Source organism: Apus apus, chromosome 17 (genome assembly GCF_020740795.1).
Source record: "Apus apus isolate bApuApu2 chromosome 17, bApuApu2.pri.cur, whole genome shotgun sequence".
NCBI lineage: Eukaryota > Metazoa > Chordata > Aves > Apodiformes > Apodidae > Apus > Apus apus.
Genome location: NC_067298.1, coordinates 11,402,194 through 11,429,639, shown reverse-complemented (window position 1 = coordinate 11,429,639; position 27,446 = coordinate 11,402,194). Strand labels below are relative to the sequence as shown.

The following is a 27,446-nucleotide window of genomic DNA, read 5'->3' as shown; positions in this document are numbered from 1 at the left end:
GTTGAGTCACTCTCCGGGAGTGGGTGACTCACAGCAGTGACCCAGATACGGCGGAGCTGCGTAATCGCGGGGTCAGGAGGATTTGTGGCATCGGCAGGAGTTTGCTGGGGAAGGAGTTTTGGTCGGAGCCTGGAGCTTGTTAAACATCCCCGGCTGGGGATGAGGCTGTGTCCTGCCTGGGGACATGCTTGGTATGGGGACAGGGTCACTGCAGCCCGTGGTGACGTCTGGACTGTGCCACCCGCAGTCAGGCAGTCCCAGTGATGTGTCCCCAGGCTGGGGCAACTCCGGTGCTCCTGCCCCCCTGGGAGCATCTGTGTGTGGTCCCTTTGCTGGGCGACCCTTGCAGCTCCCCGCAGCTCCGTGCGTTTGGGTTTGGGATCTGTGAGTTTGGGGACACGTTTGGGGCCGTGGTCTGTGTGCTGAGAGCCAGGCACGGGGTCCGTAGGGGCTGCACGATGCTTCAGAGCACAAAGCTCTGCTTGTCGCCCCCCTCGGGCTGGGAACACACAAGGCTGCCGTGTCTGTTCGGAGTTTCCCGCAAAGGGAAATGTTATTTTTTCCAGCCGCAGGGGCGGGCAGCGGGGCTGGGTGTGCGCGGGCAGGCAGGGGCGGGCAGGCACACAGCCCCGCTCTGTTCCCCTCACCGCGGAGCTGAAAGAAATGCTGTTCCCAGGCCAGGGCTGACGTCTCTCCCTTGGCTCCAAGAGCAGCTCGAGCCTTACCTGGCCCAGGTTGGCACTGGGGTGGGCCCCCGGTGCCGCAGGAACTGGGTGCTGAGGGCTGCCCTCCTTGGGCAGAAGGGCTGGAGCTGAAGGGGGGCGATACCCCGGGCTCTGCTGCGATGGGCAGAGAGGAGTCGGTCTCCACGTTTAGGACCCTCTGGTGGCCTGAGGCACGTGCTGGTGGGGGGCTGTGTTTGGGGAAGGGAGTGCGAGGATGAGACTGCGAACAGAGGTGGCTTCATCTCCAGCACCGCTGTTGGGAGGAGGGAGGTCCTGCGCAGGCTCTGCGGTGCTGCTGAGCTCGATGTCCGTCTGGCAAACACCCTTTGGTGTTTGCTCCTTGCTCCCGGGGGAGCTGTGCTCACCCCTCCTGTGTGCCCCATCCCTGGGGGGGCTCAGCCAGGCGTGGTGAGGCTGCTGGCTCAGCCGATGGCCCGCTGAGCCCTCCGAGAGCCTGGCTTCGGAAGAGGAGCTTGTTATGGAGCCATCCTGCTTTTAATTAACAAATTAAAATCCTAGTTAACAATCCAGCCCCAGGGCTGTTGGAGGCTGGGAGAAGCTGGAGCGTTTGTTATGGAAACAGCAGTTAATTAACAAATAAATAAATAAGGATGGGCCTGGAGACAGATGCGGGAGGAGGAAGGGGAGATGGCAGCGCGGTGAGGGTGTCCCGCCGGCCTGGCGGGAGGCAGGGCGGGAGGAGGGTGTCCATCCATCTGTCCATCCTGGGGGATGCCGTGGCCCCCCGGGCAGAGCCAGCCCCACTCGAATACAAGGGATCCTGCCTCGTGCTGGCCGTGCCACGGCACATCTGGCCACGTACCGTGCCAGGGCCACCCTGGCTGGGTTCGGGGCTCCCGGTCTCTGCCTGGGCTTTGCCGCTGGTGCTGGAAATGGCCCCCGCCGCCACTGCCCCTCCCGCCCCGAGGCCGGGAAGGGCTACGGCAGAGCTCCGGCGGAGATGGATGAAGTGTGACACCGGCAAAACTGCTGTGCAATTCGCAGGTGACACCGGTGCCTTGCTGGGGGCTGTGCGAGGAGGTGGGGGACATCCGTGACGGACCCCTCCGTGCATCCCCAGAGGCAGTGATTCCTGCGGTCCCCATCGGTGCCCTCTTTGGTCTGGGCAGGGGGTTTCGGGCGGCTCCCCAGCTGGGGAGGGGGGTGTTGAGGCCGTGCCCCGCCGGTTTTGCCCTGCCGTGGTCAGTTTGCATTAAGCGCGGGGCTGTCACCGAGAGCCCCGGCCCGGAGCCTCCTGCCAGCGGGGATTATCGCGGGCGGGTGCGGATGGGGTCGTGCGGGGGCTCTGGGTCACCGTGCTGCTCCCCGAGGCGCTCTGGGTGCCCGGTGCCACCCGAGGCCGTGCAGCGTCGCCCTGCTAGCGCCGAGGGCTGCGGGGACAGCCCGTGGGGCTGCGGTCCTGCTGCCAGGGGCCCTGCAGGATTTTAGCACTGGGCGAGGAGACGGCGGAGCCTGCGTTCCTCCCGCAGCTTCACCTTTTCCAAGGCTTAAGGGAAGAAAATCAGTTTAAAAGCCGGCTCTGCAAATCCTGCCAGCGTCACACGGGCAGGAGCCGTGCTCCGCCGAGCAGCTTCTCCAGGTCCGTGTCTCTCTGTCTTCCACCTAATCCAGTTAACACACCTCTGCAATCGGCTTACGGCACGTAAGAAACCCCAGAGCTCCTCCGAGGGAGGCGCAGGGGAACAGGACAGCGGCGCCGGAGCCGTGTGCTCTGCCGGCTCCAGCCCGGCTCCTTGCTGGGGTGGCGGTGCCGGATCGGGCCCCCCTCTTTTGCTGGACGTTTGCGGTGACGCGCACACACACTTGTCCCGTGTCCCTCACCACCCAAGAAGACCTTTTCCTCTGCGGGGGGAATTCCTGATGCAACGGCACAAACACACGCGGAGGGGCAGATGGAATGGTGCCCGGCTCCACCCGCGTCTCCCTGGCTGGGCAGGAGCCCCCCAAAGGGACAACGTTCCCTTGGCTGGCAGCCCCCCCAGTGCCCATGCGCTTCGGCAGCAGGTCCCTGCCCTTAGATCAGGAGCAAAGACGGATGTTTTTTGGCAGCGAGGTCTGTGCAGGGTGCGTGGTGGCGGCACAGGGCTGGAGGGCACCGGGTGAACCCTCCTGCTCCTCCGCTTCCCTCGGGGGCTGTACCGGGGGCAGGAGGGGCACGGCTCCCGGCAGAGCCCCGGGGGTTGCTGCTGGAAGGATGCAGCCGCTGGGAGATGCTCTCGAGGCCGCGGCCCCTCTTACCTGCAGCAAAGACTGTTTTATTCCTGCCATCTCAGCGTGATTGGGGCCGAGCGGGGGCGGCTCGCCAGGCAGTTCTGTCTCTGTTAAAAACCCTCTTAGCTCTGCTCTGCAATAACTTTGTGATGCAGCTCATTTTCGCTGTGGCTCCTGGCTGCAGCTCCATCATCTCTCTGCTACTCAGGGCTTGGCTCAGGCCGTGGTGTTGTTTTTTTTTTTTTTAGGAGAGGGGGACTGAGCTGAAGTTCCTCCTTGCCTGCCTCAGACCACTGGGGGGAAATCACAGGGAAATCACAACCAGGCCAGGGGTTTTGGAGCAGGGCTGTATTTACCCGCCCCGGTGTAGGGAAGTGGCAGCTGGAGGGCACTGTGTTAGGTCCCTTTCTGTCCCAGCTCATGTTTGCTGCCTGGGAACCCTATGGGAGTGGGGAACTGCTGCAGCTTGGACAGGAGCTCTGGCGTTGGGGTCTGCAGCAGCTCAGCTGTCCCCCTGGGGTGGAGCTGTGGCTGAGATGGATGGTGACATTCATGGGGCAGGGGCTACTTGGGGCTGGCATTGCCTGGCATGTGAGAACAAGTCATATGAGGAGGGGCTGGGGGAACTGGGGTTGTTTCATTTGGAGAAGAGAAGGCTGAGGGGAGACCTCATTGCCCTCTACAACTACCTGAAAGGAGGTTGTAGGGGGGTAGGTGTTGGCCTCTTCTCCCAAGTAAATAGTGATCAGACACGAGAGAGTAGCCTGAAGTTACACCAGGGGAGGTTTAGATTGGGTATTAGGAAGAATTTCTATACTGAAAGAGTGGTCAGGCACTGGAACAGCCTGCCCAGGGAGGTGGTGGAGATGCCATTCTTCAAGGTATTCAAGAAATGTGTAGATGAGGAATTTCAGGGCATGCCCTAGTGGCTGAGGCTGTGGGGTTTTTTTGTGTGTGTTTTTCAGTCAAGTGTGTGTGATTGCTTGTGTTTGGGTTTTTTTGTGTTGGTGGTTGGACTCGGTGATCTTAGGGGTCCTTTCCAACCATGATGATTCAGTGATTCTGTGTGTGGGTTTGTCCTTGTCATCCAGGGGCTGAAGCTGCCTTTGGGAAAGTGGAAGGCACCGTGCAGATGGGGAGAAGGGAAACCTGAGGGGACAGTGATGGAGGGACCAGAGGGATGATGCTCTCCAGAGTGCCATGGTTGGTGCTTCACCATGAGCTTGTAGGTCTAAGAGCATCACTCTTGGCTGACCCCCCTGCCCCTTGAGGAGCTGTGCCATGGCTGTGCCTCCCCCTGCCCCCAGCCCTGGCAGGAGGATTTCCCCACAATTGCTCTCACAGCCTCGTGCTGCTGGTGAGCACCGAACCCCCCGGCTCGGGCTGTGCCCTCTAAATAATGCAAGCAGACAAGTACCATCCACGGGGGCTGCAGATAAATGCAGTAAATGGCTGAGAAATGGAGCGTGTCTTTTGGGAGCCACCTCAGTGGTGAGTGTGCTGGGCTGCTCACCCTCCCTCCCGGCCCAGGCGGTGCTGCTGGGCTGGCACAGGTACGGGCAGGGAGGAGGAGATTGAGCAGAGCTGCTGAGTCCATTGGAGCATTGGAAATTGCATTTCATGGCCGAGCAGGTTGGGATACCAACCCCAGCACCGCATGCCGGGCACTCGGAAAGGAGATAAGATTTGATTAAGAAGGCTTCTATTAATTTATGGCAAGTACACTCACGATAGCAGAGAGGTTGCTTTTAATTAATAGCCAGAAGGAGAGTTTTGAAGCTCTTGGTCTTGGTGGGGGAAGAAGGAGAGGGAGGGGAAAAGCAGAGAAGGAAGGGGACAAAGTTAGTTATGAGGATTAATGGACACATCTGCAATTATAAGTATTTTTCTTACTAAAAGCAAAAAAACCCCACATTAAAACACAAGCCATAGGAGGGAGTGTGCTGGGCAGGATTGTCCTGGCTGCCTTTGGCACTTCTGCATGTGCCAGTGGGGACCAGGGCTGCCCCATGGCACCCCATGGCTACCAGCCCAGCCTGGGGGGGAACACGGGACAGCTGGGGTGTCCCCAATGGCTGCCCCTGTGCTCCCAGGTCAACCTTTTCCACTGGGCTCAGGACTGAGGGTGGATGCTGGGATGGATATTGACTTCAGTGGGCACTGGGCTGGGGAGCACGGAGCCATCCAACCCTGCTGCTGGCTTTGTACTAGCCCAGGGAGGCTGCACTCTCCATGGCTGCTCCCACCAGTGCTTCTCTGTTGCTGTGCTGTGGGGTTCAGTGATTCCCCCCGTCCCTTTCCGAAGTTCAAAGCTGACCTGGAGTCACTGCCAAAGAGACGGTGAGGAACCAAAGGGGCTGTGCTCTGCCAGAGGGGCATGGCTCCAGGGCTGGCTGTGCCAGATGAGGCTGGTGTGGCTGGGGCCTGCCAGCAGAGCAGGTGGGCACCACATGTGTGATGAGTTTGGAGGGACTGTGCTTGGGAGGCAGTGCCCCAAGTTGCTTGGTGCCTGCTGAGGTGTGGGGGGGAGCATGAACAGGGCTTGCTGAGGGTGCTTGTGTCATTGACCCTTCACTCAGCTTCATCCTTGGCATCCCTCAGGGATGCCTGGATCCCCCCTGGATGCCTGGGTCCATCCTAGAAGCCTAGTTCCCCACACAGACGCCTGGGTCCGCTCTGGATGCCTGGGTCCCTGCTCAGCAGCACGTCGTGCTCCACAGCTTCCCAGGTGCCGGGAGCATTCGGCATTTCAATTCTGTGTTTGCTTTTTATTAAGGGGATGAAGCTTCGTCTCAGGAATACTAATGGCTCTGCTGGAGAGCACTGCTAATCCCCCCCTACCGCCGGCCACCCGCCCTGCGCTGCCCCTGCCACCACCCGGGGTGGGGACACCAGGGACTGTGCTGGGGTGCTGTGTGGCTCCCGTCCCCGTGGCACGGCCGTGTCCTCAGTGCCCGCGGGGACATTTGCCATTTCATCAGTTGGATGAGTTTACCAGAGGCCACTGAAAAATTGATGCCTCCCGACCACACGCTGGCATCCGACAAGCAGCAAATGTAACTTAGCCAAGGGACAGCTCCTCGGGGGCTTCACCTGTCCCCAGCCACGTCCCTGGCCATGGGGCCACCCAGCTGGAGTGGCCACAGTGTCCCATGGGACAGTGTGCCATGGCCAGGATGGGTTTCCCAGGGTGATCTTTCTTGGTACCCAACCAGGGCTGTGACCCCACTGGGGTGCTGGGGGATGTGTCGCCCATGGGTGCTGTGTCTGGAGGTCACATGGAACCCCAGTGATGTTAACCCCTTCCCTGCCACACCAGCACAGGCCCCCCTGTCCCCCAGATTTGGAGTGGCTGCTGCGGCGCCGGGGAACTGCGCCGTGAATATGTTACACAAATGAATAATAAAAACAAAGGAAAATTACCCTCTTTATTGAAGCTCGTTTTATGAATAAAACAATTATTCTGGTAATTGAAAAAATGTGTCGTTAAATTAAATGCAGTGGTTCCTATTAAAATTTTAGTGGATTTCTTCTTCTCTGTTTCTTTTTCCCCCTTTTCCCTTCCCTCCCTCCCTCCCTGCCTCTGCTGGCGGCTAAAGGCTGGTAATTATAGCAGAGGGTTTCGCTTTCTCTTTATTGTTTTTTAATCTCTTCGTGCTGCGGAGCGGCAGCGATAGTCTGATGCAGAAGAGATTTAGCTCTGTGCTGGGGGGCGACATGAGGGGGCTGGAGGGGGAGTGTGGGGCTGCTCAGTGGCAGTGCCAGGTGGCTGTGCCAGCACTGCCCCAGAGCTGCCATCCTGCTCCAGGAAGGATGAGGGAGCCCTGCAGAGTCTGGGGGACCAGGGACACTGCTCTGTCCCCGCATCCCATGGTCGAGATGAGGTGTAGACAGAGGAGTTGTCCCTTCCCAGCGCTGCCCCGTTACAGCCCAGCTGGACCAAAGAGGGGCTGGTGGGAAGGGAGGAAGATGATGGTGTTGTTTCCTTTGAGTTGAGTGTTGGTGCAGGGTGGGCACGGTGCTGGTATGTGGTGTTGGTTGGGCTCCCTTGGGTGCTCAGAGCTCACAGAGACAGGCAGGATGGATTCAAGGCTTGATTGGTGCTGCCCAGCACATCCCTGATTCATGTTCATTAGTAGGAACAAGTGCTGGGCTGATCAGCTTCCTATGAGTGAGCTGGGGAGGGGAGTTGGATGTCACCTCTGTCCCTGAGAGGTGGTGACCCTGTGCTGAATAAGGATTGATCCTGAGCACAAGGGGCCATGTTGTCCCCAGAGTCACTGTGCCAGGCAGGAGGGGACCCAGGACCTGCTGGTGTTCATGCCAGGTGTCCACAGCAGGAATGGGAGAAGGACCTGTGTCCTGCCAGCTGCTGGTCCCTAGTGGGGGGACCCAAGGGGTCAGGCCTCATGTCTCTGTCCCAGCCTCATGTCTGCTTGCTGGGGTTCACTGAGGATGAGGGGGGTTCTCATCCTCATCCCCCTCACCAGCAGCTGCCTGTCAGAGCCCTGCTCTTGGCAGACATTCCAGGATTCCACTGGGCTTAAAACTCCCTGTCCCTTCCCATCAAGAGGGATTTGAAGCTGGGGAGAGGGGGGCTTAGTTCCCAGCTCACCCATTATGCCCAGGAATTAGGGTCCATTACTGCTCTTTTGGTGAGACCAGCCCCCCCTGCCCTACATCTGCACCCCCTGCCCAGCACTAATGCACCGGGCTCAGCCCCAGCTCCTGGCAGCCCTTATGTAAATAAAGTGCAGGGGCAAAGATTTTGATCCCATTAGGCAGGATTAGTGCCTTGTGAGGCCCTGGCATTAAAATGTCATCTGTGGTGGGGGGAGAGAGCTGGAGTTGTCCCCTTTCTTGTCCCCCTTCCCTGTTGCTGGCACCTGGCATCCCATTCATCCCATCCAGCGCTGCTGGTAGCTTTGCTGGAGCAGATCAGCCCCAGGGTCACCGGTGTGGGCAGGATGGGGATGGTTTGGTGGCACCTTTCTGCGTGGAGGGGACCACGCTGGGCTGGCATGGCACAACATGGTATGACATGGCACAACAAGGCCACTGGCCCCGGGGAGCTCAGCCCTGGCCTGTGCTGCTGCCAGATGTGCAGATGTTCCCTGGGACGCCTCTTGCTGCCGCCTGTGTTTGGAAAGTGATGAATTTCTGCACCAACTAATTAGTCTCTAATTAGCAAGTGGAGTGTAAACAGTCACAACAGATGGGGGAGAGGCAGAATTAGCAGTAATGACCCTTAGTTTGGGGGGGATGTGGCTGTCACGCACTGGGAAGCCTCCTGCTGGGTCTGGGAGTGGGGGAGTTGCAGTCCCTGTTGGTCCTGGCTCTGTGGTGAGGACCCCTGTGCACCCCCAGATTTTAGAGGAGCCATGACCTGTCCTGCTGCTGGGGTGATTGGAGAGAGAAGCTCCCCATGGCCTGCTGGGAGCAGAGCTGAGCTACCAGGGAGGGCAACTAAAGTAGGGAGGGCTGCTGGAGGGCTGGGGTGGGGGTCTGGAGTGCTGCTCAGCATCAGGACCCCCCACCTTTCTCCCCTCTGTGCTGTGGCTCATCGTGGTGGGAGCTGTCAGGGAACTGGTAGGCAGGTGAATGCTGGGAACAGCCCATCTTGTTCCTGGAGGCCTCTCTCTGGAGACATTGGCACTAAATCAGCCACATTCCTCTCCCTGGCTTCCTCTGCTCCTCCTGCCACCCCTGGACCTGGCATCAAGCCAGAGTCCAGAGCTGGGGGCCACCTTCACCCCCAGGGACGCACCCGGTGCTCTTGGGATCCCCAGCCCCACTGTCCCCTGACCCCAGCAGGTTTGGTGTTCCCAGGGGAGCAGAGGAGCCAGTGCCAGGGGGGGATGGGACAGGGGAGCTGCTGTGACCTTGGCGGCTGGATAACGATCCCGCGATCAATAGCGGAATTAGGAGCCGCCTCTTCTCCTCTGCGCTGTTTTTCACCCCTTAATGCAGAACAGATGGCTCGGGTGCTTCAGAGCGAGATGAGCCTTAGCTGCTTAAAATCAAATTAGGATGTATGCAAACAGCATGTGGGCCCAGGGGAAGGTGTGCCAGGAGCACCCTAAACACCTCCCCGATGGTGGGCTCAGTGTGGGGGATGCACTGAACATGCCAGGTCTCAGTCCAGGCTTTGCAGTGTGGCCCGTGTGTGCAGAACCACCCCTGGTGCTGGGATCAGCTCAGTTTGCTGTGAGGTCCTCACTGCAGCGGTGCCTTGTCTGACCCTGGTCTGCCCCATGGCTCATTTACTGGTTTGGTGCAGGAGGTGTTTGCCCTGGAGCTGGTGTCTGGCTGTGCCATGGCCCCAGCAGGGGCTGTGGGAATCCCACAGGTCTCCAGCCCCTGGTGTTGCAGGTCGAGCTCCTCCTGTGCTGTGGTGGGGACAGAATCATTGAATGACAGAATGGTTTGAGTTGGGAGGGACCTTAAAGCTCATCAGCTTGGCCCCAGTGCCCCATGCCTGCTTTGCTGGGTGTCCTGGTACCTGAATCCAGCCCCCCTGGGGCAAGGGCACTGGGATACGGTGCTGAAAGTTGGAGAGGAGGATTAAATCAAGGACCCATGAGCTGCTCTTTCCCTGCCCTGGGGACAGGCAGGATGGGGCAGCCAGGTGTAGATCAGATGGGGATTTCCACATGGGTGCAGCAAGCTTGCACCCAAGGGTGTGCAGGAGCCAGGCACTGCTGGTGGAGCGAGGAGAGGGACCCTCCTGGTGCCAGTCTGGTGGTGTCTGGGTGCCTCTGAGCTCTTGCAAACTCGTGACAGTCCCTCCAGGGCGGTGGGGCACTGGGGCAGGCTGAGCCCACGGGCACAGGCACTACTTTAGTGCCGGCTCATGGTGTGGAAAGCCCTGGCAAGGAATTCAGCTCATGCACACAAGAAAGCAAAGCCCTACCCCAAAGCAAAAACCCGAAAGCTGTGATTGAAAGCGCACTTGAAAGCTGCTGGGGAATATGAATGTGTCTTTGAAGTAAAAGGGCTTCCATTTGTTAAGCAGAAAATGGAGCTGTGTGTTTCGATTTACAGTTTTACTTAGCAAATAAAGCAGGAGAGGAGTAAGTGTTTATGCCTCGCTCTGCTCCCAGCCCCTCCGCCCCCTTCACCCCCCGAGTTAAAAGCTTGGTGCTTCTGAAACACTACAAAGGCAGGCAGGAATAAAGCAAAGCAAGCAGCTTAGAGAAAACCTGGATGGGCTGAGCTCTTGTCCACAGGCTTGTGAAATGGCTCAAGAAGTGGGGGAAATGGCCAGTGGAGGGGTCCGGGTGGGACAGGTGGATGGGGAGGTGGCTGCCAGGATCCCCCTGCCCACATGCTGCTGGGTTATGGTTGTGCCCGTGATGAAGTGGTGGGGCTGGGCACATCTCTCACCCCCTTTCCCTCCTCTCTCCACAGACGATGTCTCCCCGTACTTTAAGACGGAGCCGGTGCGGAGCCAGGTCCACCTGGAGGGGAACCGCCTGGTCCTGACGTGCATGGCAGAGGGCAGCTGGCCCCTCGAGTTCAAGTGGCTGCACAACAGCCAGGAGCTGACCAAGTTCTCCCTGGAATACCGGTGAGTCCCCACCATGGCTACCCAGCATTCGGGGTAAATCCCACCCGGAATGCCGGGTGTTGCCAGTCCTGCTGCAGGGGCTGCGGTTACGTGCCGGGAGCTGCCGGCGCTGTTTGCAAAGCAAACGGTGGATTTAAGCAGGTCAACACTGGGGAGAAGGTGTTTGCACAGGCGGGATTAACACCGGGCTGCAGATCACGGCTGGCTCGTGGCTCCCTGACCGGGGGAGGAGAGAGAAAGGGCAGCAGGAGAGATGGCCCCGGGTCCGGGCGCCCAGCCCCGGGTGCCGGCACATCCTGCGGCGGAGCAGCCGCCCCCGCGGCGCCGCCCCCTTGGAGCTCGCCTTTAAATCAAGCCAGGCACCTCTCGCCATCTCTTCCGTGTGCGTGTGTCATCCGCTCTGTTTTAATCAATAATTCAGGCCGAGACAAGCCGTTCCCTGGTTAAAGGCATTGAATCCAAAGGCTTCGTGTTGCTGTAGCAACATGGGGCTGCTCTGGGATGCCAGGAACGCAGACAATGTGGCTGGGTGACGTCCCCTCCCCGGCACCCTGTGCTGTGCTGGGTCCCCTCCCTGGCACCTTGTGCCGTGCTGGGTCCTCTGCTCGGCTCCGTGCCATGCTGGGTGTTGGAGCAGCGGCCATCCTCGGGGACCATGGGTGCTATCCCCCACCCAGTCATGGTGGCTGCAGCTCTGCAATTCCCCCAGTGCCCCAGGCTCGGTTCCTGCCTTGGGTCTGCTCCCAGGTTTGCTCCATAGGGAAGGGGCCAGCACTCATGATTCTGCACTGGGATGCCTGGTAGCCCCATGTCCCTGCATCCCCACCTCAAGGTGACTTCATTTCCCCATTCCCCCAGTCTCCCAGGCTCCAGCTCCAGCTTCCAGCCAGAAGGGATTAAGGAAGGGAAGTGAAAAAGTAAACACATGGGGAAAACCCAAACAAACTCAGCACAGCTAATGAAGCAAACAGCCTGGATGCAAATCGCCGCCCAGCTTTAACCCGACCCTGCCACGGCGGGGACACATCCTGCCAGCATCAGTGTCACTCTGCCTGCCATGTGCTGCCTGTCCCCGGGTCTCCATAGGGATTTTAGGCATCGAGATGAGAGTTTGGATGTTTTGCCTGGAATTGAAGGCTGCCAGTGAGGAAGGCGAAGCACCAAAAATTAGTTGTGATGGGCAGAAATTGAATTTTAATAGAGATGTCGGTGGCACGGAGCCAGCCTGCTCAGGCGGTGGGAAGGTAGTAATTAAAAGTTAACGAGTTTAGAAAGAGAGTAATCCTTGGAGAGGGGAGGGCTGGTGCTGATGGTCTGGGAGGCTCAGGGATGCTCCTGTTCGTGCAGGGGCCAGGAATGGCTGTGGGTGCATTGGCAGCATGGCCAAGAGATGTGGGGTGCAGCCAGAATCCCTCCCAGCTTGGGGCTGGCACGTGCCCCCCAGTGTGTCCCCACTCTGGGGGCAGCAGGGACCTTCCCCAGGTCCTGACTGTGCCTGTGACAAGATGCACTGTGCTTTGCAGTGGGGCTGTCAGGAGCTTGTGCCTGGGTGGCCATCCAGGCATGGGGACATCACTTCTCAGTTCCCAGCCAGGATGGCATGTCCCCACCTGTTTTGTCCTCAGCATCCTCACTGCCCCTCCCCAAAGCCAGCACCACCCGCTGCTCTCACCCTTCTGCATTTACCCATTTTTCTGGGGGCTGCAGGCTGGGGCTCACTCCCCCTTGGCCCCCCAGGAACCACTCCGGTTCATCTTCATCTGCTGGTCGGACAAGCTCAGGCTGTGATTTAAGAGAAGGAGCCACAGTCCCAGTTTGGCAGCGTGTTTCCATGGCGACCGCCCTTTCCTTCCCGCGGCGATTCAGCCACCAGCTTCCACCGGAGAGACTTGGCGTGCGGCGAAGGGCAGGTGGGGAAGGGGCTTGTCAGGTCCCTGGTCATGGGCCAGCGAGAGCCAAGGAGGTCCCTCTGTGTGCAGGTGGAGCCAACCCTCGGGAGCATCCCTAGGGACCACAGGAGAACCAGGGACCGGCTTGGCTCCATGTGCGTGCAGAGCTGTGCCACCTCCGGAGTGTCCCTGGGGACCATGGGGCATTTGGGACCATGGGGGGATTTGGAACCAGCCTGGCTCTGTGTGTGTGGAGCCATCCCCCCTTAAGAGCATCCCTGGGGACCATGGTGGGATCAGGGACCAGCCTGGCTCTGCGTGTGTGCATGGAGTAATTCTCCCTTGGGACCATCTCTAGGAACTGTGGTGCGATGAGAGACCAGCCCGACTCTGTGCACATGCGGAGCCATATTCCATTGGGAGCATCCCTGGGGACCGTGGGGGATCAGGGACCATCCTGCCTTCCCTCACTTGCTGCCTCCATTGCCGTGCATGGAGACAGCTCTCTCACAGGACCCCCGCTGCCCCCTGTGCCCGGGGACCCCCGGCAGGCCCCCGGTGCCCGTTGTGACCTCCGTTCAGGTGACAGCAGCCTGGCGGCGGCCGTTTCCCGGCGCGCTGCTCCCCTGCCCCGCACGCCGGGCGCTGCGCTCTGCGGGGCCGGCTCTGTTTCTCCCCGCATAATCTCGCCGCGCCGGGCCCTCCCGTGAGCTCTCGGAGCCCGGCTTCTCCTCGTACCAGGAATCATAACATGCAAATCAGGCAGCTTGATGTCTTTAATGAAATCCTCTGAAGGAAAGCGCTTCTCTGGTGAATTGAGGATATTTATTTCTCATACAAGAAATTTAACATGCAGATTAGTTTGGTCTGGTAATTTATCACATGAGATTGTCCTATTAAGGGTTGCAGCGAGTCCTGCTGCCTTTGGAAATTACCTTACACATAGATTACCTCTGGACAGACTCCCATCCGCAGAGATGCATCCTGTGTCTACTAAATCAGCCCTTTTTCCTCTCCCCAAGTCCCTCCACTGCTGGTGTGGGAGCCGAGCAGCCACTAAAGGATCCCCTGCCTCTTCCCAAGAGCTCAGACCCCCTTTCCTGGGAGCCTGGAGCCCGGGAAAGTGTAATTAAATCTCTTGCTGGCTTTGCTCAACCCCCAGCCGAACAGGGGTTGCATGTCTGAGCATCCCCCCTCTGCCCTGGGTTTATTGGGCAAAGTGCAGCCCCCAAGACCCCACCAGCCCCAGGGTTGGTTTTATGGCACGTGGTGACTTCTACCCACCCCCACCTGCTTCCACACGTGGGGAGGGTTGGCAGGAGCTGCCCTGTGTGGGCAGATTTGGGGCTGTTTTGAGCTCACTGGGTTGGGGTTTTTTTGGGCTTTGCATTCTCCAGGGATGCATGGTGTGCTGCACACTTGGCACCCTGCCAAGGTGTGGTGGCTTTTTGAGGACTCCAGATGTTTGATGCCTGCCCCCAGCTTACAGAAAATGTGGGGCCAGGACCCTCTTAAAATAACAAACCTGGGGGCAAACAGGGGGTGGGGGGGGGGGGGTCACCCCCAGCTCCCTGCTGGGACCCCAACCTTTGCCAGCAGCTCTAGCTGGAGCAGCTCTTGGCCAGCCCAGGTGTGAAGCCCAGCCCTCTCCTCACTGGGAGCTAATTGCCTTCAATAATATAATTAATGGGAGCTGATAAATATCGGAGGGGGGTTGACCAGGCTACGTGGGAGCCCAGCAGTGAGTTTCTGGTGGTGGTGACTGCAGCCTGGCCAGCTTTGTGTTTGGTGTTGCCCTGTGTGGAGGTGAGGCAGCACCCAGCAGGTACTGGGAAGCACTGGTGGGGCTTTGCTGGTGGTGCTCAGACTGCCAAGGCACCTGCCTCTTGTTGTGCCTTGTTTGGCTTGGAGAGGGGGTACTGGGGGAGGTTACTGTGAGAACAGGGCAGTGGTGGCCGGCAGTGGGGCTGGCAGGAGGCACGTGGGGGGAAGGTGATGGAGAGGATCTTCTGGCTGGGACTTTATGTGGGCTCAGGCAGCCCTGGGAAGGAGATGGAGGAGGGACCTCATACCTGAGGATGCCACCAAGAAGGAGATGGGTGAGGGCCCTCAGACCTGAAGATGCCACCTGAGCTGGGTGGTGGCCAAGCTCCTGGTGAGGGACATTCTGGAGCCCTCTAGATGCTGCAACAGGGATTGAGGCTTGTGCACTCGCTCCCCTCCCTGTTCCACGGGAAGGTGGCAGATAATACATGAGTATTAATTATTAATCGGCTCATTGTTCTGGCAGGGCCAATTGAGGTGGGGATTTACAGGGCTGCCGGCACCCGCCAAATTCCCCTGACCAAAGGAAAACGCTCCTGGCAAGCAGAGAGGCGACAGCTCCGGCCATGTGCCTCAAAACAGGGCCCTTCCCAATCAGGAGCTAATTGAGATCCAATAATACAGTTAACAGGGGCTGATGAAATACCAGGGGGGTTATTTAAAAGCATATTGAGCGGCAGCCCAGCGCCGCGGGGGTGCAGGGACGCGTGGCTCAGATGCTGGGAGTCGTTAAACCTTTGCTAAGTGTGTTTTAATGCTCACTTGACATTTCATTATCACGCAGTAACTATTCAAATACACGTCCCCTCTAGAATTAATTAGTCGTTACACAGGATATTAATCAAAGGGGACTGTGCCAATGTGCTTATATCCAAAAATCTGATCCAGCTGTTGCCGTCACTGGGCGGCATTGGAAGAGCCACACAGATTCCTGGCTTTCAGTTTTATGGATCGAATCCTTTGGCTGATGCTTTTCCCGGCCCCTTTCCACCCCCTCAATCTAATAATAATTCGGCAGTGTCAGCCCCACGCTTCCCAGCAGCCCTACAATAGCAACGTGGTGTGTGCAGCCTGGCGTGCCGTGGTGCCGGTGCTTTGCCAGGGTTGCACAGTGAGGAGGGATGGGCTGGACATCATTCCCGACACACAGCCCATCCGTCTGTCAAATTCATCTTGTGCCAAAGCCTTTGGCAACCCTCCCAGCCCCCCGGCATGGGGCTTCTGACCCTGGGGCTGAGAGTGGCACAGCTGCCTCCTGACCCAGCCTAGAGGCTGCCCCTCATTTCCATCAGTGCCTTTTTTTTTGGGAGCACAGGTCAGTTCTCGCTTCAGAAGTGCTTTTCCCCACAGACGATGCCCTGTCAACCTCCTTCTTTGCAAACAGCCCAAACAAGCTCCTGAAACAGCAGAGTCAGCAGCCAGAGCTCTGCTGGGAGTGTGACTGGATCTCCATCCCAGCTGGAGTGGGGCAAAATGTGTCTCCAGGATGGGCAAAATGATCTGGCCGGGGCAGTTCTCATGGGCAACAGGTGGCAGGATCAGCCCTGAGCTGAGGAGCCAGGATCTGCTGGCCAAGCAGGAGCAGCTGTGGCCACAGCTTGTAGCCAGTGAAACTGGGGGGGCTGCACAGGGGGCTGGGGTCTTCACCCCTCCTCCCACCCCACAGCACATCCCCCAGCAAGGGGTGCAATAAGTCAGTGTCCCCTTGCAGCCTGGTGTGACATGGGGAGGAAACCAAATCTGAGTGATCTTGGCAAGAGCCTCCGTGGAAGCTGAGTGGCAGAGAACGGTCTCTGCTGGTGTTTGGTTAATGACTGCAGGCCAGGCTGTGCCCAGGAATTGATTTCCTTTCTCTGGGCTATTTTCATCCGCTTAGTTGTGTGCAAAAGCTCGGCTCCCTAAATAGCTGCTCCAGTGGTGTGTGGACCAGACCATAGCAACTGGGGCTTCAGGGGTGTCCCCATTGGAGGGTGAAGGCTCCCTCTGCCCATGGAGGTGTCCCAGCCCCCAGGACTGTGCATCAGTGGGTGCTCCATGTGTGAGTGTGTGTGAGCCTCAAGGGTGGGGTTTTGGAGGGGATGTGGCAGCAGGGTGCACAGGGGGGGCTGTGTGGGGACCACATGTGCCCACACAGTCTGTCTGTCCATCCCGCCGTGTGTGTGTGTTTAGGAGTCACGGTGTGTGCGTGTGATTTATTGATGAGGACACCACAAGGAGACCAGGCCCGTTTTTCCTGGTGTCCACATCAGTTCCTGACAGCTCCCTGGAATCGAAATACCTTATTTAAAGCCTCTGTGGATCATTTTTAAATACCAGCCATGACACTCAAGGACTTGTTCCCAAAGGGCATCTTCCCTTCTCCTGCTGGGACAGGTGACCCATGTGGGTGGGTGTCAGCAACGGGTTTGGTGCCAGCTCTGCTGTGCCCACCATGGCTCAGTGGTGCCACTGGGCAAGGTGGGAGCCCTGTGTCTCCAGCACTGGGGAGGGTGGGCACAGGGGCTGCTGAGCTTTCCAGCAGAAGGGATGTGCTCCTCGTGTCTTATGAAAGTTTAATTTACGCTCAGTTATCAGCAGAACAAACAAAGCTCTGCTGAAAGAGCCTGCGGCGTGTTTTAATGTGAGATTAGATTTTGGGCAGGGAAGGTTGAGCTGGTTGATTTATTCCCTTCCTGCTTTATCTCGTAGCACTCCCTGTCAGGGAAGGCAGTGCTGCCACAGCTGCCTGGCCCCCTCAGGGTCACCCATCTGTGAGCCCAGTGAGGGGGGGTCCAGCCTATTTTGAGGGGTGGTGGAGCAGGAGCACCTGCATCCCTCCTGGGGTTGGGGACTGGTCTGGTGGCTGCGGGGTCCAGCCTGGGGACCAGAGTGATGCTTGGGGGCAGTGGGTGAATCGAGACGTGGTTATTTCCTTTATCTGCTTATCGGCTGCTGGCGGCTGATAAGAGCAGCGGCTGGGGATGATAAGGCAGCTCAGCCCTGGCTAATCAGAGCCGTGCTGGGCGGGACCACAAGTGGGATGACACCAGCAGCCCCCAGCGTGCCTCTGCCACCCACTGCCGGGGGTCGGCGCAGGGGTCAGAACAGTCAGTGCCAGGTCCCTGGCAGCTGCTTCCACTTCTGACAGCTCGAAGCCGCTTGTCCCTTCTGGCTCGCGGAGGTGGGTCACTGTCCACCCCAGCACCGCACCGGGCTGGTGGCAGCCGCCAGCTCATGCCATGCATGTGAGGCCACAAGTTCCTCTGCAGCAGTGGGGTACACTCTGTTGTCACCCTCACACTCGTATGTGTGCACACCTACCTGCCTGCACAGACACGCACACACCTGCTCATCCCCCGCCTCTTCCAGCAGCTGCTCCCTAGGGAAGATGCTGGTGCCTGCACAGGGATGGCTGCCCAGCAGTGAGGGGCTTGTGTAGGACCTGCAGCCTCTCCTGGGAACTGTGAGGGTCACTTGGGTGTCCCCCCCACTCCCTGAGGTGGCTCCTCTCTCCCACAGGTACATGATCACCTCTCTGGACCGCACACACGCCGGCTTCTACCGCTGCATCGTCCGCAACCGCATGGGAGCCCTGCTGCAGCGCCAGACCGAGGTGCAGGTGGCCTGTAAGTGACAGCTCTGGCAAAGGACAAACCAGGGGTGCTGTGGAATGGCTGGGGTGCTCGGTACAGGGCTGGGGTGCTCTGTGTGGCCCGTGTCCAGCACACCCATGTCTGGAGCATCCCTGACGTGGCGCTGGCAGGATGTGGCCATTGCTGCCTCTGCTGCTCCTGCTGCCTGGTTGGGCTGTGGTGGTTGGGGGTGCAGGGGGGCACCCCATGGGCAGGGAAACCTGCAGCCCTGTGTTGGGGCAGGCTTCCCAGAGGGGTGAAATGTTTGGCAGTGTGGGAGCAGCTCTGCTCCTCCCCAGCTGTGCAGGGGCGAGGCAGAGGCACCATGGACAGTTTAAGCTGGACAGGAGGTTGCTGAGGCCCAAGATGCTTGCTCTGTGCTCCAGGGGACTTGTCCCTCTCGGTCACCCCTTTCTTCTTGGATGCCCCCCAATCCCATCCCCTTAAGCCCCTTCTTGAGGAGCAGTGACAAATCAGGAAGTTAATGAGAAATTAATAAGGCAGCTGTGCTAACAACTAATGATAATGGCAAAGTCGTTAAAAAAAGATTCTTTACATGTTTTTAATTACAGCAATTAAGGAAAGCCAATAAAAAGCCCCTGCCCCCCTTCTCCATGCACCCTGCTTCCCTTGGCTTTCCTCAACTGCTACATGCTTCCAGCCTGGAAACTGCTGGGTGGGAAGGAGGCAGCGGGTGCCCCAACCTTGCCCACAGAGCCAAGGTCGTGCTGGGATGCTCCTGGGACAGGGACAGATGCTGGGGAGCTGAGCCCTCCTGCTGCAGCTGCACCCCAACCTTGGTGGGGTGACACGGGCAGGGGTCCCTGGTCTGGTGTGCAGGTGATGGGATGGATTCTGGTGTGGATGAAGTCCTGCACCCTCATCCCTGTGCCAGCTGAGGAGGGGAGCAGACCCCCAAGGCAGCCCCTCTGCATCCCCTGGGGGAGCCCATCCTCATGGCCTCCAGCCTGGCGGCCCCTGCTGGCTCCCCAGGGCGCATTGCCAGCCCTGCCCCTGCCACGGTTCTCCTGCGCGTTTTGCAGACATGGGGAGCTTCGAGGACAGCGAGACGCAGCAGAGCGTGTCCCACGGGGAGGCGGCCGTCATCCGCGCCCCCCGCATCGCCAGCTTCCCCCAGCCCCAGGTCACCTGGTTTCGGGATGGCCGGAAGATCTCCCCCAGCAGCCGCATGTGAGTACCCCCAGCACCGCCCCCCGGGCTCCCCCCACATCACTCAGCATCCGGGGGGGCTGCGTTTCCCTCGGCTGCTGTTGCCCCTGCAATAAGGATGTTTAAGAGACGTCTTGAGCACATCGTGCTGCAACCTGGAGACAGGCTGGGTGACTTAATGGCTCCGTTTGTCATCAGGGAAACGAGTTTTTAAAAAATAAAAAGGGAAGAAAGCAGGAAAAAGGGGCTCAGCACGTGCGGGGGGCGGGCTCTGCTCCCTGGTGTGTGCGGAGCGTCCCCGCGGGGCTGCGGCAGCTCCCGGCACCGGGCGTGCGGGAATTGGATTTGTAACCCACGTTATGCAGGAATTGAACTGGTCTCCTTTTTTATTTGCAAAGCAGGACTGAAGAGATAAAGCTCCTTTATCTCACATTTAATGGTAAAAAATAGATTCCCCAAACCATTTAATGTTTCCAGCAGATTAGATCGTTCTATATTAAAAACAACAACAACAAAAATTAAAAAGTCCTGTTAATCTGCACCATCCAATGTGCTCTGCCTGGTGCTGGGGGCGGGGGCTCGGTCCTGGCATGGTCCTGGCTCCTGCCTGGGGACAGTGTCCAAGCTGAGCCCGTGTCTGGGAGCTGGAGCATGGGGCAGGCAGGAGGAAGGCTGGGGGTGGTGTCCATCTGTGTGGGTGCTGGGTGGGGAAAAAAATGGTCCTGGTTCTCCATATGGGTATCCCTGTTGGGTTTGCATCCCCATCTCCTGCTGGTCTTGGAGACGAGGAGACTGGGGGCCAAAGTCATCAATGGTTACAAATATGTTAAGGGGGAGCGTCAGGAGGACAGAGCCAGGCTTTTTCAGTGATGTCCAGTGATAGGACAAGGGGCAGTGGGTGCAAACTGGAATGTAGGAGGTTCCATGTAAATATCAGAAAAAAACTTCTTTACTGTGAGAGTGACGGAGCCCTGGGACAGGCTGCCCAGAGAGGCTGTGGAGTCTCCTTCTCTGGAGACATTCAAACCCTCCTGGACATGTTCCTGTATGACCTGCCCTGGGTGCCCCTGCTCTGGCAGGGGGGTTGGATTGGATGATCTTCTGAGGTCCCTTCCAACCTCTAAGATTCTGTGATCCCTGCAGAGCCATCACCCTGGAGAACACCCTGGTCATCCTCTCCACGGTGGCTCCGGACGCGGGACGTTACTACGTGCAGGCAGTGAATGACAAGAACGGGGACAACAAGACGAGCCAGCCCATCACGCTGACAGTGGCCAGTGAGTGCGGGGGCTCTGCCCCCCCCGGCCCTTCTTCCCCTGCACTGCTTGGCTGCCCCCCAAGTTTAATTTGCAGTAAATCTCTTCTGAGGCTCTGGCTTCTGCTGACTCAACAGTTCAGCTGCCTCAAAATTTATTTAGGCACTTGAGGCTGTGCTGCAGACACTGGTCATACCCTGGGCAGAGCCTCCTGCTCCATCCCTGCCTCTGGGCCTGGATCTGGCCAAGAGGAGGAGCTTTGCAGTGGGACACTTTGCCCCACTCCTTCTCTTGTTCCCCTCTTGATCAGCCACTGCCTGGGGGACACCCCTGTGGCCCCATCCCTCTAGTCCTCTTGGACACTGCAGGACCTGGCTGAGGGTCTTTTGGCCCATGTTGGTCACAGCCCCCAAAAAGGCATCAGTCCTCCCCATGTCTACATCCCATCTCCCCTCCTGCTCTCCAGGAGGGTGTGTATCCCTTTCCATGGAGGGCTTTGCCTGTCACCTTTCCCCTCCTGCCCCATTAATCTCTTTTCCCGTGCCCTGATGCACAATAAACAACCTGGAGCCCATGTTTATGGATTCAGCTCTATCAGCAGCTTTCAAGCTGATCGCATCTTCTCAGCGCCTACACGGGGGTTTTTTTTATTGTTGCAATCATTTCCCTTTATATACTCCCCTTCTCCCTCCTCCCTGCCAGCCAGCACTGCTTGCAGGACAGGCTGGTGCCATGGGATTCTGTGGGAGGAGAAGGCTCAGGGAGAGCTGTGAAGGCACCCAAATGCCAAGGTGATGGGCTGGACCTTCCCAAGGGAGAGCAGAGCCCATGGCCCTTTTGTCCCTGCCACCTTTGTCACCTGCATGCCAGGCAGAGCAGGAGCTTTGGGTGCCCCATCAGCTTCCCTGGGGTGCCATGAGGGTGAGCATGGGGTGCTGATGGCTGTCTCTCTGGCCTCCTTCTCCCCAGATGTGGGTGGCCCAGCTGATCCCATTGCACCTACCATCATTGTCCCACCCAGGAACACCAGTGTGGTGGCTGGGACCTCGGAGGTGACCATGGAGTGCGTGGCCAATGCCAGGTGAGAAGTGATGGGGCAGATGGGATAGGGTGTCTCCTTTCTGGCATTGCCCAGCCCCAGCACTGGGCGCCCCCAGGTCCCTTCCCAGCAGGGCCCACCCCTAGGATGGATGGAGGATGTTCTGCGGGATGGAGGGAGATGGGGATTTGGCGGGTTCCGGGTGGGCTGGCTCTTGACATGCTCCTGCCCCCCCCAGGCCACTGATGAAGCTGCACATCACCTGGAGGAAGGACGGGGTGCCCCTCTCGAGCGGTATCAGCGACTACAGCCGCCGCCTCACCATCCTGCACCCGGCGCTGAGCGACAGCGGCTACTACCAGTGCGAGGCCGCGCTCCGCAGCAGCAGCGTGCCCGCCGTGGCCGAGGGCGCCTACCTCTCCGTCCTGGGTAAGGCAGCACAAGCCACGCCTGCAATGAGTTGGGGTGGTCTCAGCTGAGGGTGGTTTGAACAGTGGGTCTGGAGGACCCCCCGGCTCTACTGCCCGTTGCTGGGCTTCCCTTTGCAGAGCCGCCGCAGTTGGTCAAGGAGCCAGAGAGGCACATCACGGCCGAGATGGAGAAGGTGGTGGCCATCCCCTGCCAAGCCAAGGGTGAGCATCTCCCCAGCCGCCTTCCCTCTGCCACCACAGCCCCGTCCCTGATGTGGCCCTGGCCCTTGCAGGTGTGCCTGCTCCTGAGATGGCCTGGTACAAGGACGCTGCTCTCATCCCCCTGGAGAAGCTGTCCCGCTTCCAGCTCCTGGCTGATGGCAGCCTGCAGATCAGCAGGCTGGTCCCTGATGACACTGGCATGTTCCAGTGCTTTGCCCGCAACGCGGCCGGCGAGGTGCAGACCACCACGTACCTGGCTGTGACCAGTAGGTGCCAGCCCCCCTCATACCCCAACCCTTGGGTGCCCTGCGTGGGCAGTGGGTGGGATGTACCTGGGCCCCCCCCCGAGCTGGGCTCCATGCAGAGGCTAGGCTCCACTGAGATGGGAGTCCCCCTGGCATGGGTCAGCTTCAGGCTGGGCCCTGGGAAGGGCTTCAGGGGTGGCTGTGTGTCTGTCCACCCCACAGGCATTGCCCCCAACATCACCCGGGGTCCGCAGGACAGCACAGTGATTGATGGCATGTCCGTGATCCTCAACTGCGAGACCTCAGGGGCCCCACGCCCGGCCATCACCTGGCAGAAAGGTAAAAGGAGAGGAAGATCTGGAGAGCAAGGCTCATGAGGGGGAGCTGAAGGAACTGGGGGTGTTCAGCCTGGAGAAAAGGAGGCTGAGGGGACACCTTGCTCTCTACAACTCCCTGAGAGGAGGTTGGAACAAGGGCAGGGTTGGTTTCTTCTCTCTAGTAATAAGTAACAGGAAAAGAGGAAATAGGCTCAAGCTGCACAACGGGAGGTTTAGGTTAGTTGAGACTTCTTCACTGGAAGGGTTATTAAACACTAGCACAGTCTGTCTGTGGAGGTGGTTGAATCACCACCCCTGGAGGTGTAGATGTGGTGCTGAGAGATTGGTTTAAGCACTGGACTTGGTAGAGTTGGGTTAATGGTTGGTAGAGTGAGGTTACGGTTGGACCTGATGATCTTTCCAGTCAGAATGATTCTGTGATCCTATAAAATGGACTGGGGGCACTGGGATGTGGGCAAGACTGCCCTGCCCATCCCTGCCCAAGTGGCCCCAGGGCGTCCTTTGCGGGCCACTGGGCTCTGTGGCCACCAGGCTTGGCCTTGGCCAGGCCACTGGGAGCTGAAGGAGGTCCCTGTGTCCCGCAGGGGAGCGGATCCTGGCCAGCGGCTCGGTGCAGCTCCCGCGCTTCACGCTGCTGGAGTCGGGCAGCCTGCTCCTCAGCCCCGCACATCTCGCCGACGCCGGCACCTACACCTGCCTGGCCACCAACTCCCGTGGCGTGGATGAGGCATCTGCTGACCTGGTTGTCTGGGGTAAGGGACCCCTGCCCAGCTCTGTGCTGCTGCATCCCACCGTGCATGGTGCAGGATGGAGCTCCCTGGGGACAGGAGGGATGGGCTCTGGCGCGTGGCTGTTTGGTTTGCGTGGGTGCAAACCCGGGCTGTCCCCCGCCGGTGCCACCCCCCAGGCCTCTGGGGGGTGCTGGTGGCTCATCCTGTCCCCTCTGCAGCAAGGACACGCATCACCAACCCACCGCAGGACCAGAGTGTCATCAAGGGGACCAAAGCCATCATGAGCTGTGGGGTCACCCATGACCCCAGTGTGGACGTCAGGTCCGTGCGATGGTGCTGGGAGGGTTGTGGGGTCCGGGCACCCCCCCAGGCTGCCTGAAGAGGGAGCAGGCAGATGGGTGGGTGCCACCATCCCCACCCCACGCTAGTGGTCCTGCAGTGCCACCTGGTGCCCTGTGCACGAGGAGCCCGGCGCACCGGTGGGACCCCTGGTCCCCTCTCCCTGTGGGGGGCTGCAGGGTGCCAGCACTCCTGGGTTCCCTCCCCCGGCACAGGTACATCTGGGAGAAGGATGGGGCACCGCTGAGCCCCGAGAGCAGCCCGCGGGTGCGCCTGGATGAGATGGGCACCCTCCACATCTCCCAGACCTGGTCTGGTGACATCGGCACCTACACCTGCAAGGTGGTCTCAGCCGGGGGCAATGACTCACGCAGCGCCCACCTCCGCGTCCGGTGAGACCCCCCACTCACCCCCACCAGCACCCTGTATCCTGGGCTGTGCCCCTCTCCCTAACCTGCCTCTCCCTGACCCCCCTGTCCAGGCAGCTCCCCCACGCTCCCGAGAGTCCAGTGGCCACCCTCAGCCCCTTGGAGAAACGCGCCATCAACCTGACCTGGGCCAAGCCCTTTGATGGCAACAGCCCCCTGCTCCGCTACGTCGTGGAGGTCTCCGAGAACAGTTAAGGGGCTGCTCCCTCCTCCCCAGCTGCCATTGGGCAAAGCCTGGGCTCTGGCATCACCTGGGGGGCTGGGAGGAGCCTGGGGACCACGGGACTCAAAAGCCAGAGAGGGGACCTGGGTGTCCTGCAGGTCAGGTCCTCCATCCCCTTCTCCCCCCACAGATGCTCCCTGGACCGTGCTGCTGGCCAGCGTGGACCCCGAGCTGACCTGGGTGGCAGTGCGGGGCTTGGTCCCCGCTCGCTCCTACCAGTTCCGCCTCTGTGCCGTGAATGACGTGGGCAGGGGACAGTTCAGCAAGGACACGGAGAGGTGAGGTGTGCTGGGGGGTCCCGGGGGAGTTGGCAGCCCTGGGTGCTCACCCCCTGCCTTGTCCCCTGCAGGGTGTCCCTGCCCGAAGAGCCCCCCTCCGCACCCCCCCCAAAATGTCATTGCCAGTGGACGCACCAACCAGTCCATCATGATCCAGTGGCAGCCACCCCCGGAGAGCCACCAGAATGGTGTCCTCAAGGGCTACATCATCCGGTAGGTGCCAGCAGAAGCATGGGCATCCCCTCAGCATCCCAGGGTGCTGGTGGGGACACCAGCAGCTCTGTTGGTCCCTTGTGCCCAGATACTGCCTGGCTGGGCTGCCCGTGGGCTACCAGTTCAAGAACATCACCAACGCTGAGGTCAACAACCTGCTCTTGGAGGACCTCATCATCTGGACCAACTATGAGATTGAGGTGGCAGCGTACAACAGTGCTGGCCTTGGGGTGTACAGCATGAAGGTGACCGAGTGGACACTGCAGGGAGGTAGGCAGGATCAGGCAGGGACAGGAATGGCCTTGGTATTGACCCAAGAGGTGACAGGCTGTGCGGGGGGGCTGGTGGGGACAGGTGGCAGGAGGATGGGTGTGGGGGTCCCAAGGCAACTGGGACATGCTGGGGAGGGGTGATCAGGGACTGCATAGCCAGGGCAGGGCTGGACCAGCCAAGGACATCTCGGGGCACCCTCATGGGTACTCCCTGCTGTGGGTGCCCGTGCTCCTGGGGGGCTGGTGCCTGACTGATAGAGGGGACCTCATGAAGCCAGAGCTGCTGTGAGCCATCCCTTCCTCCTGGCAGTCCCCACTGTGCCCCCGGGAAACGTGCAAGCTGAGGCCACCAACTCCACCACCATCCGCTTCACCTGGGACCCTCCCAGCCCCCAGTTCATCAACGGCATCAACCAGGGGTACAAGGTGAGGGGCGATTCTCCCCCAAAACAGGGCAGCTCATTGGGGGGAAAATCCTTGGCTGACCTTCCCAAACTGCCTCGACTCCTCCCTTGGTTTCTTTAATTGGTTCCAGCCTGCCTGTTAAAATACTATTTATTGAGATTTAACACTTGCATGGGCTCACAGTCTCCCATGCTCTGTAATTAATTCCAAATTGCAATTAATTCAAATTTACATTAATTAAATTGAATTAAAACATTAAACTTGTTTCTTAATCCACTCAAAAGAAGTTCAGGAATTTAATTGCCGCTGAATGAGATAACCAGAGCCAGTAGGATATTTAACATTCTTATTAAATGCCACTTAGTGTTTTTGATTAGTATTTTTAGGGGCTAATTAGTGTTTAATTAAGTTGCTATAGGCTATCTTGCACAATACCAGTTAAATGCCCAAACATCCCTCCTAAATGCAGGCGAGCTGGTGATTACTTGCTGTTATCAATGGGAGTTAATCACAAACTGGGAGCTCCGTGTTGCCTCGTACGGGTAAACACGCGCCGCTCGCGGCAGCAAAGTGTTCCCTGCACCCGTTGATTGATACTTAATCAACTCCAAATAAATAAGGAGCTGCCCAAAGGATGGTGTTTGTGGTACTGACACACGCAGTGGGGACGCCGGTACCTGGTACTGTTGTCCCAGCTCCTTCTTCCCGCAGCTCATTGCCTGGGAGCCAGAGCACGAGGAGGAGGCGACGGTGGTGACGGTGCGACCCAACTTCCAGGACAGTGTCCACGTGGGCTACGTGGTGGGGCTGCGGAAATTCGCCGAGTACTTCACCTCGGTGCTGTGCTTCACCACCCCGGGGGACGGCCCGCGCAGCCCCCCCCAGCTGGTGCGCACCCACCAGGATGGTACGGGGGGAACCCACCTGCGGCAACCGGGGAGGGTGGGAGCAGCCCCTGGATGGGGGACTTGGTCCTGCTGGTGCTGCCGGTGGGGACGTGGAATGGGGGTACAACTGAGCCCTTGGAAGCTCTATCCATGGAGAGCCCCATCTGTGCTTTCTCTTTGTGGGGGTCTTGTGGGTGCTGAGGGCTCCCACCCTCGGGTGGGTGGCTGTGTGCTGAGTCTGGGTGTCTTTGGGCAGTGCCTGGCCCCGTGGGACACCTCAGCTTCAGTGACATCCTGGACACATCCCTGAAGGTCAGCTGGCAGGAGCCATTGGAGAAGAATGGCATCCTGACAGGTAAGGGAGCACTGGTGCCTGACTCTTGCATCTCCAACCCCAGCACATCTCCCCCTGGTCCCTTTCCCACCACATCTCCTCCCAGCACCACTCAGCTCCTCAGGGTGGGGGGGTGATGGTGGGTGCTGCTGGCACGGGGCACGTTTCAGGCTACCGGATCTCCTGGGAAGAGTACAACCGCACCAACACACGGGTGACCCACTACTTGCCCAATGTCACCCTGGAGTACCGTGTCACTGGCCTCACTGCCCTCACCACCTACACCATCGAGGTGGCTGCCATGACCTCCAAGGGCCAGGGCCAGGTCTCCTCCTCCACCATCTCCTCGGGGGTGCCACCAGGTGAGTGCGGCGGTGTGGGGACACTGGCAGGCTGTGCCCAGTGCAGAGGGGCAGCAGCCAGTGCCACCCACCCTGCCCTCTCCCCACAGAGCTCCCTGGTGCCCCCACCAACCTGGGCATCTCCAACATCGGACCCCGCTCTGTCACCCTGCAGTTTCGCCCGGGCTACGATGGCAAAACCTCCATCTCCCGCTGGCAGGTGGAGGCACAGGTACAGGGTGGTGAGGGGCGAGGGGTGAGGGGGTGCCGGGGGGGCAGCTCACACCACTCCCATCCCACAGGTGGGCCAGAGTGGTGAAGCTGAAGAGTGGGGGCTTGTCCATCAGCTCGCTAATGAGCCTGATGTCCGCTCCATGGAGGTGCCCAACCTGAAGCCCTACACCTACTACAGGTGAGTGGCCGGGATGGTGCTGTGACATCCTCCCCAGGGGACCGGTGCCCTC

General features: G+C 59.3%; 1 protein-coding gene across 1 annotated transcript in view; it reads left to right on the top strand.

Moving 5' to 3' along the window:
- The window catches only part of SDK2 (sidekick cell adhesion molecule 2), a 47,118-nt gene that overhangs the window by 8,832 nt on the left and 10,840 nt on the right, over positions 1-27,446 (top strand). The window contains 23 exon segments of the mRNA XM_051635188.1: positions 10,368-10,527; positions 17,739-17,845; positions 18,895-19,042; positions 20,165-20,298; positions 21,247-21,358; positions 21,555-21,745; positions 21,865-21,948; positions 22,020-22,214; positions 22,416-22,532; positions 23,116-23,283; positions 23,481-23,583; positions 23,817-23,993; positions 24,083-24,219; positions 24,383-24,530; positions 24,602-24,632; positions 24,634-24,743; positions 24,832-25,013; positions 25,326-25,441; positions 26,132-26,327; positions 26,564-26,662; positions 26,812-27,003; positions 27,093-27,214; positions 27,285-27,394. Of these exon segments, the coding sequence (XP_051491148.1) occupies positions 10,368-10,527; positions 17,739-17,845; positions 18,895-19,042; positions 20,165-20,298; positions 21,247-21,358; positions 21,555-21,745; positions 21,865-21,948; positions 22,020-22,214; positions 22,416-22,532; positions 23,116-23,283; positions 23,481-23,583; positions 23,817-23,993; positions 24,083-24,219; positions 24,383-24,530; positions 24,602-24,632; positions 24,634-24,743; positions 24,832-25,013; positions 25,326-25,441; positions 26,132-26,327; positions 26,564-26,662; positions 26,812-27,003; positions 27,093-27,214; positions 27,285-27,394 (3,139 nt within the window).